The sequence below is a fragment of the Eschscholzia californica genome, unplaced genomic scaffold, assembly GCF_041429995.1.
Source record: "Eschscholzia californica isolate CP2 unplaced genomic scaffold, dmEscCali1.0.p SCAF_3, whole genome shotgun sequence".
In the NCBI taxonomy this organism is placed as follows: Eukaryota; Viridiplantae; Streptophyta; class Magnoliopsida; order Ranunculales; family Papaveraceae; genus Eschscholzia; species Eschscholzia californica.
This window is the reverse complement of record NW_028238420.1, coordinates 55,009,413-55,023,599: the sequence shown is the minus strand read 5'-3', so window position 1 is coordinate 55,023,599 and position 14,187 is coordinate 55,009,413. Positions and strand designations below refer to the sequence as shown.

The following is a 14,187-nucleotide window of genomic DNA, read 5'->3' as shown; positions in this document are numbered from 1 at the left end:
GTTTAGAGAGAATTTAAAAAAAAAAAATCTGAGAGAGAGAAAAAAAAATTTGAAGGTCGGCGGCCGGAAATTTGGTTGTCCGGCGACCCCTGCCGGAGAAGATGATGATGTGTCGTGCTAAGATGATGTGGTAGAGAGAAAAAATGAGATGGAGGAGAAAGAGTAACGGAATTAAATATAACGGAAATATGGGGTCATACGGGAATTATTGCTAAAGTAGGGGGCCAGGCAGGAAGCTGTTCACAAAGTTGGGGGTCATTTGAGAAATAACCCTTTTCTTTAAACTTTACACCAATAAAAGTCAAGTCTGGCGAAAGCTTACGATAGAGTTAACTGGGATTTTCTCAAAATGGTCCTTAAAGCTACTGGGTTTTCAGGCCGTCTTTTGAACTTAATTATCTCGTGTGTCACTACTACTAGATTTAACATCAAATTGAATGGGAAATTAGTGGGGGATTTCCAGGCCACTAGAAGCCTGAGGCAGGGTTGCCCTTTGTCCCCTTACCTATTTATCCTATCCTTTCAGTCTTTCTCCCTCCTTATTTCTCATTATGAAACTAATAATCATTTTACAGGGTATAAGATTAATCAGTCCAGCCCTAGCATTACACATTTACTTTTTACAGATGACCTGATTATCTTTGGGAAAGCAACATTACAAAATCTAGATTCTATTTTACACATGATGCATAACTACGCTGAATTTTCAGGACAGAAGGTCAATTTCTCCAAATCATCATTATTCTTCAGTAAAGGAGTGCAGGACAATATAAAATCTTCATTCATCTCCCAGTTACATGCTCCACTCATGACAGATCAAGCAAAGTACTTAGGAGCATTGATACTCAAGCCAGGTAATCGAATTAAGAGTCATCAATGGTTAGTGGATAAATTTGAAAAAAATCTTGCTGGATGGAAGCAAAAGTATATAACTCAAACAGGTAAAACAGTTCTTATTAAATCAGTTTTATCCTCGTATTGCACTTACCCCTTTAGCTATCAACTCATCCCAAAACATATAATTAACCAACTTAACTTGGCAGAGAAGAGTTTTTGGTGGGGTCATCCTCAGGACATTAACAAGATGCATTTCATTAAGTGGGATATAATATGTACCCCCAAACATAAAGGAGGATTAGACATTCGTAAACTTCAGCTTGTCAATGAGTCTTTAGTGGCAAAAATGACTTGGAGACTATTAACAAATGCTAATTCAGTTTGGGTTGGACTGCTTAAGTCGAAATATTATAAAAATGATGATTTTTGGACTACAGAAAGTCCTTCATCTTCATCCCCTTTTTGGCATTCTGTTTTAAAAACTAAAACTACCATTAGACAAAATATCATTTGGCTCATAGGTGATGGTTCTAGTGTTAAAATAAAAACTGACCCTTGGATTCCTAATTTACCTAACAAGATCCCTATTAGTACAAATGAATTACCTGATAATATTTTCTGGGTTTCAGACCTTATCCACAATAATACCAATTGTTGGAACAATGAACTTCTAATCAGACATTTTGATCATGAAAGTGTGCAGGCAATCCAGGAAATCAATATCCCTAATAATACTCGGAGGGATACACTTATTTGGTGTCCAACAGAAAACGGTAAGTTTAACACTAAATCCTATTACACAGAGATCAACACCCTACCAATTCTGAGTCACGAAGCTTATGAGTTCCATTGGAAAACTTTTTGGAAGATAAAAAAGATGAACCCTAATATTCAGCAGTTCATTTGGAAACTCATTCATGATGGTATGGCAACTCTTAGTAATATAGGAAAAAGACTCCAAGATTTACCTCAAGGATGTTTATTATGTAACTCAGGAGAACCAGAAACTTTAAATCATCTTTTTGGGGCTTGTCCGTTATTTAAACAACTGCTACAGCTTACTGGTATTATAGATCTGCAACAAATGGGAGAAGATGTTATTAGTAATCTAAATCAACTACTGCTCGATAAAGAAAATAGGAAAAATTGGTTTATTTACACTTATCTTATATGGGAATGGTGGAAGATGAGAAATAATAAACACTTTAGTCAACAACAAATAGATCTCAAGCGTTGCTGGTGGAACACCAAGGAAGCTCTGAGGTATGTTCCAACTCTAATCGATACTCTCTCTTCCTCTATTATTCTAACCCTTGATACAGATAACTGGAGTCCTCCTTCGATTGGACAAATAAAAATCAATTGTGATGGTTCGTACAAAGAAAATAGAGCATCAGCAGCTTTGGTAGCAAGAGATTCAAGTGGTGAGATAGTAGGATCTGAGAAGATGAGTTTCAGACCAAAATCGCCTCTTCATAGAGAATTAGTAGGGTTTCGGCTAGGAATGGATTTGGCAGACGAATTAGGTTTAAGTGATTTTATATTGGAAGGAGACAGTAGGGTTTTAGTCGACCTACTATCCACCGTTGATCTTGAGGCCCCCTGGAGATTAATGGACGAGATTGAGGAGCTACGTGGAAGACTAGAGAACAGACGCGTTAGTATCAACTTTACACCATGTAATTGCAACCAGCTGGCTCATTCTCTGGCGATTGAAGAATAGTCCCTTGTATCTATCTCTTTGATCTTTTAGTCCTTTTCTGTTAAATACATAGTTGTCTCTTTTTAGAGCGTTGTAAACTATGCTTTTTTATTATTGGATTTATTTCCCTCAAAAAAAAATAAAAAAATAAAAGTCAAGTCTTTTTTAGATAACAAAATATTTCTTTACAAACTTATTATGTCACGTAAGTAAACAATATAATTCTGGAGTTTATATAGGAGACACACAAAAATTATATCAGTTATTTTGTCACATAAGACTGAGAAACTCAATTAAAATTCAACACAAAAAACAAATATACTATTTTTTCTTTTACAGATATATTAATTTTATTTCTTCGCTGATTAATATACGTGACTAGTAAAAGCCAACTTTTATTTCAACGGTATAAAGATATTACATACATACATAATATACACTGATAAGTAGAATTGTCCCTAGCCATGCAATAACATTTCGGTCTGTATCATAAGATCTTACTTAACCTAAATCCAAGCTTATATCAACACCAAAGCAAGCTCTCTTTATCAATGTTACTACATTCGCGGTACTTTCTGATACGCGGTACGAAGACGGGTACGTGGTACGCTTATTAGAATGTATCCGGTACGTGGAGGCTATACTTCTTCTGTACATAATTCGTTCAGACCTTTTTACTAGATTTTTTTTGTTCCGGACTTCCAAAGATCTCATAACTTCTAAGTGTTCTGGCACGTAAAGGTTCAAAACTTTAAAGGTTCAGAAACTTTAAAGTTTGGAACTTTTAAAAGTCCGGGACATTAAAGTTTGGAAACCTTTTTATTAAACACTTTGAAAATCAGGAATTTTTTTTGTTAAAATCAAATTATATTATTTCAATCTTAGTCGTCTAAACTAATGTTTGATATTACAATGGACGTTATATTATTTTAAGAGCTAAACTTGATTTTAGAATGAAAGCTCAGGACGTTCCCATATTACTGGCTATAATATTCCAATAAATAAAATTTAATTTCTATGTACAAAGTATTATTTTAGAATTTAAGAAGAAAATAAAAAGGTAGGCTCCCAAAATAAATACTAAACACATAGGCGTCTTCAACTCGCGTAAAAAAAATTACAAGTAAAAAAAAAATCAATTGCTTATATGAAAAATAATTTTTTTTATAAGAAGTGGATGTTATGGAGACAAACAATTATATTAGGAGTTCGAGGAGGGGGGGGGGGGGGGGGGGGGGGGGGAAGAGAGATTTGAGATAAGGAGAAATCAACAACATTAAAGAGATAAGAAAAAAAAAACATTTTTAGGTACACCCAAAGTAGGAATTTAAAGATCCACCTGTTTAGGTGGATCTTTGAATTTGACCTTGGGCCAGATCTTTGATTAAAAGTTCTTAATTTTTCATAAAAAATGAATAACGCGTTCTTTTAAAATTCTTAAAAAAAGATCGGAACCAATAACACGAAACTTTAAAGTTCTTAAATAAAGGTCTGAACCAATAACACAAAACTTCGAAGCTCTTAAAAAAAGGCCGAAACCAATAACGCCAAACTTCAAAGATCCTAAGAACTTTGAAGATCTGTTAAAAGGTCTGAACGAATAACCCCCACTTAATATAAAATTTCGGTTCATTACTAAATATTCCAAAATTATTTTTTTAATTATAGACATAAATATTTCAAAACTCATAACGGATGAAACAACTAATTACTCAAAGTCTAATATCATAATATTACTTAAAACATGAAGATAAAATCATAATATAGCAATTACTTGGAAACTCGAAATCTAAAAACTCAAATCTAAGTTGTGTCTTTGCTTCACTCTACTGTTCTTTATGAGAAGCACTTCGCTTGATTTGGCGATCTGGTGCGCGAACGTACCCTAAAAGGATTCGCAACGAATCTGGTAAGCTTGCTCTTTATTATACTTTTTTCGGAGTACCTCATGAAGATTTTATCTTCTAGTTATTATCCTTGATTGCACTTTTTTCTGTAATTTGAACATGAAATTCTCCTCCCATTGATAAAAAAGCTGTCTCAGGCGCTTCTTCTTCCTTGATTTTTTTCAAACTGACAACAAATACTAAAAGATTATACGATTTAATTGAGATTTTTTTTTTCAGTTCTCTAATCAAAGGTGGATTTTAAGTTATTTCAAACTAGCCTAAAATTACTTACAGAGTAAATTCTCATCTCTGGAGCTTACCTGCTTATGCACTCACAAGAAGTAGTAATTTAAAAGCAATTTTTTTACAGGATACGATGTTTTCTATCATTATTCTCACATATATCTCAATTTTTTAATCTAAAATAAATGACTCCGAAATTCATATTAGTATAAACAAAGCCAGTTTAAAATTTTCATTAACTATTGAAACATCAAAAACTTAAGAAAAAAAAATTTAGTGTGGAGGATTACTGGTAATTTGGGACAAAAATATAATTAGAATATTACTTGAATGAAACCTAAGAAAGGAGTAAGAAATTAAGGATGGCGCACTCAATCTCTAAAATCTAGACCGTCCGGTAGAAACTCTACTAGACACTCTATGGAACTTTTTTTTTGTTGAAATGGCACTCTATGGAACATTTATTATAGAAAAGTCAGAGTGTCTCCTTGAGACTCTCAAAGTGCAACTTTAGTTTACAAAAGACATAAAACTTGTAGTCCATTTGTTTTTCCAAATTGGAATCAAATTTATATCAAAGATTAAAATTGTCTAGAAGATGGATAGAATGAAAATTACCTGAATTTAGTGAGCAAGACATGGAGAAATACAGACAACAATGACTTGCTGAACTCAGCTCCTACACAACTCCTCAACCCTCCCCCAAATGGCATGAAATCTTTACACGCTTTAATTGATCCGGGCTCCTATATAGTATTCGGAATTATTCGATTCATCAAAAAAATTTAAAAATAATAATAATAAAATATCACACATATATATATATATATATATATATATATATACTTACATTCCATCTCCATGGATTGAAGGAAGTAGGATTTTCAAACTTATCAGGATTCATATGGAGTGCTTTAGCAACAAGCAAGATTGTCCATCCCTCTGGAATTACATATCCTGCCATCAGACCAGACCATAAGTTTTAACTCAATTATCAAGTCTATAACAGTTTTGACTCATCATGTGAAACAAACAATAGCACTGATATAGTCATAATGTGGACCATTAGCCGTAGGGGCATCACAACTTGATATTTTAGGAATTTCTCTCTGAGACTAATGTTAAATCGTGGAATAAGACAAGCGAGTAATTGTCTTCAATTTTGTTAGAACTCCTTTTGATTCTTTCAATTTTCATGATTCCTAATCACTCTGGTTAATAAGCATGGGGAGTGCTTTAGTTTCATTATAATTTTTAGTTTGTGTTTTTCGTTATACTATAACGGCTCTATACTAAAACAGGATTCAGACCAACATAGTCTTGTAAGGTTCTTCTAAATTCTTGTTGGAATCCGTACTTAGCTCAAAAGCAGCTGGTCCGGTTTTTCCTTAATTTGAGGTACCTATATTCACCAGAATCTCAAGCAAGATGTCTCTTTGGATTCGTCTTGTCGATCTTTTGAATTTAGACCTAAATTTTGTCCAAATCCGATTCTGTATGAATGAGTTATTACAAAATTAGTTTGATATAGGTACTATTAACTCTAAACCGGGATTTTGAGTTTAGTACCACATTTATGATGTAAGAGAAGTTTTATTCCCTTATATAGACTATTTCATATATTTATGGTATGTTCCTTGAAATGGAAAGGTGTTTCACGTGGTTTGTGTGGTGCAAACCACCCGCGAATGGGCGCATTGGGCGCTTTAGAGGCGCCCGCGCATACGCATCGTCGCGAGGAGCGATTGGAGCCTTTGATTTTATAGTCATAGATTTGATCCGACGGTCATGATGTTTGGCGCTCTTAAGATAGATCCATTGATGATCTAACAATTGACGTTCAATGTGCGAGATCTTGTCAGATCTGACGGTTAAGATGGCACTCGAAAACCAACAGTCAAATATGAATGTTGGAAAGCATCCATTCGTCTATAGGCACCTGTCTGAAGTGTCACCAATACTTCTATAAAAATAAACAAAATCCAGCAAACAAAATACGAAAATTTTAGCATTCAAAGTTAGCATTTAGAGTTTAAGTAATCATTATCATCTATCTGGTTCTTACTGCTTGTTCGAAGTTCCCACGCTTTCAGAAAAACGAAGTACTCTTAGTCGTCATCTTGAAAGGTATAACCGTTGTATCTTGGGAGACAAAAACATCTGACTGGTTTTAGTACTAATATCAGGGTGTTCACTGTCTTAAGGAAAGAGACAACTCCACTCGGCTTTCTCCCTCCAACCTTCTAATTAATTTGGGATTTAAAATTATATTAGTTTTTTTAATCTGTTTCAAATACAATATTATTTTTTTTACACATAAAGTTATCTCAGAATTTATTTCAGAAAGACACTCTAAAGTGTATCCCCGTTTTTTATTAAAACAGAAAGACCAGATTCTTTTTTTTTTATGAGAATGAAGAACAGATTCTTGGTTGTTCATAATATCAGAGAAACAACAATTCTTTTGTCACATTAGTTGACGGTATATTTGGTTGAATTGCATGGGTTATGGATCACCATGAACTATATATAAATCCTCATTGTGCTTTATAATTATACAGATTTAAATAGTGAGTTCGAGCATAGTAATAACCTAAGTTCACTGAAAACATATAAAATTGAAGTGCAAAATCTTATATTAGAGAATAGTCCCACATGGAAGAAGGGTGATCTAGCAATAAGAATATAATGTCTAGATTTTATCCTCTCATTAGCATATTGATTTTGAGTTGGATGACCTCGAACATAACATGAAATGTAAATTAGGTTCTCATGTGATAGACTTAAAAGCCACATGCACGTCACCCGAAACGAAAAAGAACATGTTTTAGAGTCCTCTCCGCACACTGTCGAAGGATTTTGAGTTAGATGACCACAAACTTAATGTTAGGTTACGTGGATAGTTTTGTCTTAGTAAAACATCAAGAGAAGCTTGAGCACTTTAGGGGGATGTAATATCTTAAGGACATAGTCACACTCTAGCCAATCACCAACCTCATGAGTTTATTTTATGTGAACTAATTTTTTATGATTTTAAAGAAACCAAAGCTACATATCTTTTCAAAATTCTTTCTCACCACATTTCATTGACTACACTTTAGTATGTTTGTCCACAAAATAAGTATAGGGTAGGATTTATCCGATTGTGTTTTCAAATATGTTTCGAAAAAAAAACTTATTTAATTTTCTCAACCTATAAGGTATGTCCACAGAGAGAGAAGGATACTCTGAAGTTCGAACAATTCTAAATTATTTAAAGTTGACATACCATTTATATGAATGTCTTTGACGACCTTTCTTAATACCCCCGGTGCGATATTGGACATCCTAAGTGTTTCATTGATAACCTGCATTTTGTATGTGACAATAATTTGTGAGTAAAATAAAGGGTATCTTCAAGAACTCTAAAAGTGTTTATGATTTTACCTGAGATGTAAAAGTCATAGACTTGTATTCTTGCCATGTAAGTGGAGAACCCACTTTTTCTTTGTTGTTAAGAATTGCCTCATGCTCTTGCTAATAACAACAGAGTTATTCGAAGAAAAAAGATTTAGGTAGTTAATATATGAAAAGTACGAATTTTATTTCCAATAACTCTAAAGTACAATATTTGGAGTTCGGTAAGTAACGTAAAATCAACTTTTGGAGTTTATGTAAACAGAATGAAAAGTCTTTAGTAATATTTCTTTCATAGGAGGAAACGTGGGACAAATGCTCAGAAAATGTAAAATTGATGTCATAGTCCATGCGTACAACAATTATAACAAAAAATGTAACGTCAAGAATTAAAAAAAAGAATTCAACAAAGTAGATGCAATTTCTACTTACTAATAATTCCTTGGCCACCAAAGGGTGATGAACTAGTTGTCTTATGGCCATTGTGAGAGATTTAGCAATGGATACAAAGCTAGCAAGAAGAAGCCCAAACATTATATAAACTGCAAAGTTTTCTGTCATGAATTCTTCATTTTTCATGTCATCAATCAGCTGATCCAGGAAATCTCCCCGACGAGGCTCCTCGGGAGACAAATTAAGTCTTTTGTGAAGGATATCCCTCATCATATTTACCGCCTCCTTTTGGTTCTGATAATATTAACTTCGTTACTTAAAGAAAATAGATTGTATCAATTCAAACAATATTTGTACCAATACAGGAGATAAACAGTAGATGGTTACTTTCTTTGAAGAGTTATTATTCAATTCTTAACTAGTTATATAATTCTCTTTACCTTCATGCACCGATAGAAAGTAGTACCCGGAATGTACAACGGGAAGGCCATAAGACCTTGAAAGAAGGTAGCAAACGATTCGCTGAGGTCCCTTGAGGATTTGCTGCAATCGTAATCAAACAACTCTTTGGCTGACAATTCGAACACCATCTGTACAAGTTAAGACAATCCCAACCTTTGAATATAAAAACTCAAACTAAAAAAAGCATATGTTATATGTATGTGAGAAGGGTTCATATTATTTAAAGTGAGTCACTTGACCAAGGTGGTGTTTTTTTTTTTGTTGAAATACGTGTTTATTTCTGTTTTTGTTTTCATTGTCTGAGGTTAAGTGTTATTTGTCTTTTTTTAAAGTACGCAGATCTGAAATCAGAATTGGATGCTAATTCAGATTTTAGATGTTTATTTTATTTTTATTTTTTAGTAAAATCTGAATTTTGGCCGAATGAAGTCTATGTCTGAATGGGTTGAGACAAAGTTCCCAAATCTGAAATATGTTTACAAGTATTGATACACCATCAATATATAACATCATGAATTTAATAAGCTTAATAATTATCATCTCAAAAACATACAGGGGTTTAAGGTTTGTATAAACATCTTTAAGGTCATCTTACGGGCAGTGGGGGATCCAGGATGTTTTGCTTGTGGGGGCAGATGTTGAAAATATCAAATGAAAATTTAAATAACAAAAAATTCGGCATCTTTAGCCTTCTCTGGTGAGATATTGAGTCTATTAATATGTGAAGGCTAATTAATGGTATTTATTCGTTTAAAATTCTGATATATAAAATATTATTATTTTTCTAATTTTGATATATACACTATGGAAAATTTTATTAGAAAAGTAATAGACATAAACTAAAAACCATAAGAAATAAACATAATAGGTTACATTACATACTTTTAGTTGTCGTTTTTAGTTTGATGAATGAGAATGCCCCTTCATAAACAGAAAAATTGAATAACTGAAATAAATAAAATAATATATATATATATATATATATATATATATATATATATATATATATATAATAGAGAGAGAGAGAGAGAGATTTTAGTTCAATCAAATTGGTTGATATGTAATCATAGAGTCATAGACAATGATTAATATAAGAAATATCAAACTATATTATTTTTTGTTCTTTCTTTATAACAGCAAACCCAAAAGAAATGCTTTTCTCCTCTTCAATATAAACCAAATTTATCTCATTAGAAGAGGAGATGAAAAGGTTTCTGTTTTAAATTAATTTTGTAAACTTTTAATTTAATTTGGAATTGAAATTAGTTAATTGGACACCCTAATTTAATTTGGCTTGCAAATTGGGTTGTTATTTGTACTTAATAGGTGAGGTAATTAATAGGTTTTGAAATCTGTTGTTTAATCGAGTGGGTCGCGGAGATGTCTTTCAAATTGAGGGTCTCAATCTCAGTATTGCTCTCCCTCTCTCTGGAAAAAAATAACCGTCTGTCTCTCTCTCTTAAAACCGTACTCAGATCTACGTATCTTTCCTCTGGCGAAAGGTCCTCCCTTCTCCGAAACCCTTTTATGTTTCCTTTTGTAGTTTGTTCTCCATCAATAAATAGTTTCTAGGGTTGTTTTCCTCCTGAGATTGAGTTTCTAGGAATTGTTTTCTGGACTCACCACACATCGATTCTTTCAATTTGCTATAGGATTCGAAAGAATTAGTAACAGATTGATGGATTGAGAGGGGGAGAAAAGAAGAGAGATCTGGAATTCTAGGGTTCAACAGGAATTGAAACAACAACGTTTTGGCTGATTGAAGCTTCTTGAATCTTTGGATCTATCAAGTAACAAGTCTAAACAGAAGGACTCAAAGACTTGTTCGGCAGTGATGGTGGTGGTTGGCCTTGCGATTTACATTCATCGGCGGCGGTAGTTCTCTCGGTTGGAGCAATTTTAATATTAATTCTATATATTTTGTCGACCTTTAGGGTCTTTTCATTCTCAATCTTTAGGATCTTTTGTCGACCTTTAGGGTCTTTCTTTTTTAGTATGTGTTTTGTCAATTTCTTTGCCTTCATGAGACACTTTACATTTGAAAGTTCTATGAACTTATCGTATGTAACTCTCATGTAATTCTCAAAAAAATAAAAATTATCATCCATGTAACTTGTGATTGAATCACTTATGAATGAAATATGATTTTGCTTGGTTTAAAAAAAAATCGAGTGGGGCGCGACAACAGGCGCTGGGAATGGGTTGTGGATAACCGTGGAAGAACTTAAATAGGGTATTTATTAAGGGAAACATATACTTATAATTTAAAGTCATGTTTGGTACGCGGAAATCGTGTGGGAATGGAATGTGATTCCTGGGAATCACATTTCCGACTACTGTTTGGGTTGCGGGAATGCAGGGGGAATCCTATTCCACCTACCATTATTCGGGTATCTTTCAAAGATAGAGGTCGGTGAAGAGAAGAGAGAAATCTCTTAAACTTCGGAAAACCATTTCAGCCAGCACCAAAGAAGATTGCAACAAGAAGGAAAGGAGAAGAGATCCTTGTGCCTTTTTGAATTGAAGGTCCATTCATGCGTTATAGTCATCAGGCGCGCCCAGTAATCTTCCTTTTAGTCTTTTCGGTCGGTCGGTCATGGTTTCCAGGCACCCAAAACAAAGAAGCCAATCTACTTCCCTGACTCGGATCCTGCCGCACGGACAATACATAGCCATTCCTATCGGTTAAGAAAGGATCACTCCGCCATCAATTCCTTCTTTCTGGAAGCGGGCCTCCTTTTTCGGTCTATAAACCTTCCATCTGTGCTCTCTTTCTTCCTCGGGAATCCGGTATGTGAGAATTTTTTATACAAGGTCTCACATGTAGAGATGCCCTACCCATAGAGGAAGGAGTTGGTAGCAGACAAGTCATTCAGCAATGAAACTTCATAGCTAAATGCTTTTCACATTCAATACGCCCATCAAACAACAAAAGAAAGCCAGTTGAGGTATAAAAGTCAGATGCAAGAGCCACTATAGATTCTCCAATCAGCCCTTTTTCCAGCTGTTCATACTCGGACTCAGATCTGAGGCGGACTGGGATTCCCCGGGTAAAATAGCAAACCCAGGGAGGGGGTGGGTTTGTGATTACTATTCTCGGGAATGATTTGATTTAATATTTCTGGACAAAATAATCCTTGATAAAATATTATAATGACTAATATTGAAATCGTCATTCTCATAATATTTTAACTAAAAAAATTTAAACTTAGGATTTCAACCACCACCGTGGCAACACACACTCTCTCTTTCCCACTCTCGCTCGAACGTAACTCTCCCTCCCTCTCCATATCTCTAGTTTTTTTCTTCTCTCTCACTGTTTGTTCATTAAAAATCGATTTCACAACGTCAAAAAAAAAAAAAAAATTAGTCCAGACCTTATTTATTTTAAATAAATCTTTAATTACAACTTAAATTAGTGTATTACGTTACTATTTCATATCTATAAATTTGAATGGATAATACTAATTAAATATATATAACAAAGTTGACTTATAATTTATGTAGTTTAAGTAAAGGGATATAACAGGACTTTCGTAAAAATTCACACTCCTATTCCTATACAAACCAAACAACAAGTTAGGAACTTATCAGGAATGGAATTCCCATTCCTGGTCGAACCAGACATTAAACCAAAATATCTGATTCTCGAGAATCGCATTACAGGAATGTGATTCTCGGGAATGACATTCCATTCCAGCGTGCCAAACATGGCTTAAGGGGATTCACTTTAGGTCGTGGGGGTACGTGCACCCACGTCCCAAACATGAGTTCGCCCCAGCTTACGGGGCATGAAATTTATTTGTTCACAATTCTATCTGATTTATATCCAAATTCAACAAGTAATTTTTTGCTTTTATGAGAACTGAACTTGGGATCTCCAATACGTGGAGTAGATGTTCAACCGCTACAACGAGTGGTGGTGAACTAAATTAAGTCTTCGTATATCTTCAAAGTAACTAACTATTTATTTGAAAATATAATCATGTCACGGTTAAATAAATGAAATAACTTTAAAAAACTTTATTTGAGATCAGAAAAATGAAAGAAAACCTCCAATTCACCACTAAAACATAATGATTTTAGTTGAGACTTCACACATCTACGTAATATAGAAAATATTGCATTGGAGATGCTCAAAAGACCGGTTTCAATGGAAAAAATATTTAGAAACAATAAAAGTGAGAATTTGTTTAACCTATATTTGGTCCAAGTCAAGATGACTGGGTTCGGATGTATAAAGGTGGACTATATTTATATTTTTTTAACTAGATTTGAGTTAGACGCTTATATAATTTACGTATTACAAAGAGTGTGTATCACCTTGGCTTTTTTAATAATCTCATTCTCAACGGGTGTGTCTGAAGAGTATTTATTCTCCTACACTCTCAGCCAGCTAGTTCTAAGTTCAATATCTACGAAATTTGATAGGGTGTAAACATCAACTAAATAGCCTAAGTGTTGTTAAAGAAAGATGTATATAGAGATAGGTTAGGTCAAGACAAGTTTTACTTACACTTGCAATGGATGATTGAAGATCAATAGAAGGTTGAGTAGACCAAGAGAGTAAAGTTTTGTTTGCCATTTCTTCAATTTTAGTGAGAAGCTTCACTTTCAAAGTTTCTGTCCCAAGGTTGCTCAAAATCAAGTTCCTTATATACTTGTGAATGTAAGGATCCGATGATGCTGTATTTAGAGTTTCCCCAAATACAGCAGAAAAACCATCCATGTACCATAACTCCACCAACTTCCTCTCTTGTTGAAATATGTATTTGTTGAAATCTGGATCTGATGATATAACCATGGGTCGACCCGCTAAACTTGTCTTAAATAATTTTCCATATCTGTTTAAATTAAAATGATACACCAATTAATTTTCGCTTTCCTCCAAACATATTTTTTCTCCGTTCAATGTTGGTTTATTTTGGAGTTGATTTTGGAAAAAATTTATACTTTTAGGTGCCCACATAAAAATTATTTCAGAGTTGATCCTTATTGGAGACATAGGTCAAAAGATTACATATAACGTAGTTTGTATGACATTTAGGAGGTGCAAGTAATGTTAACAAAACAGTTATGAAATCTCCATCCAAACTTCAAAAGAAAAAGTGTTTAGTCTGAAAAATGAGAAAGATTATCAAATAGTGGTACCTGGATATTCTCTTATCAATGAAACCTCTCAAATCAAAAGATCTGGTTGGGATAAAAAGGCGGAGGCTCTCCCCTATGAGAGGTAAGCCCATGGACCCTGGAGGGAGCTTTCCA

The 14,187-nt window shown here is 33.9% G+C and overlaps 1 protein-coding gene across 1 annotated transcript; it reads right to left on the bottom strand.

Moving 5' to 3' along the window:
- Window positions 1-4,181: 4,181 nt before the first annotated feature.
- Window positions 4,182-13,760, bottom strand: LOC147552011 (beta-amyrin 16-alpha-hydroxylase CYP87D16-like). Its single transcript, XM_086671448.1, has 8 exons — window positions 13,439-13,760; window positions 8,901-9,050; window positions 8,500-8,754; window positions 8,098-8,187; window positions 7,940-8,018; window positions 5,522-5,628; window positions 5,290-5,417; window positions 4,182-4,612 (listed from the first exon to the last, which is right to left on the bottom strand). Exons 1-8 carry the CDS (start codon window positions 13,724-13,726, stop codon window positions 4,504-4,506), a joined length of 1,206 nt encoding a protein of 401 aa, XP_086527574.1. The 5' UTR covers window positions 13,727-13,760; the 3' UTR covers window positions 4,182-4,503.
- Between the last annotated feature and the right edge of the window lie 427 nt (window positions 13,761-14,187).

Bases quoted from the DNA above. Each gene is read 5' to 3' on its own strand.
- LOC147552011 (XM_086671448.1), bottom strand. From the start codon at position 13,726: ATGGTTATATCATCAGATCCAGATTTCAACAAATACATATTTCAACAA. The intron at 8,188-8,499 runs GTAAGTAGAAAT...TGTTGTTATTAG, and splicing joins TGGTGGCCAAGGAATTATTA to CAAGAGCATGAGGCAATTCT. The intron at 8,019-8,097 runs GTAAAATCATAA...TACAAAATGCAG, and splicing joins CTATGACTTTTACATCTCAG to GTTATCAATGAAACACTTAG.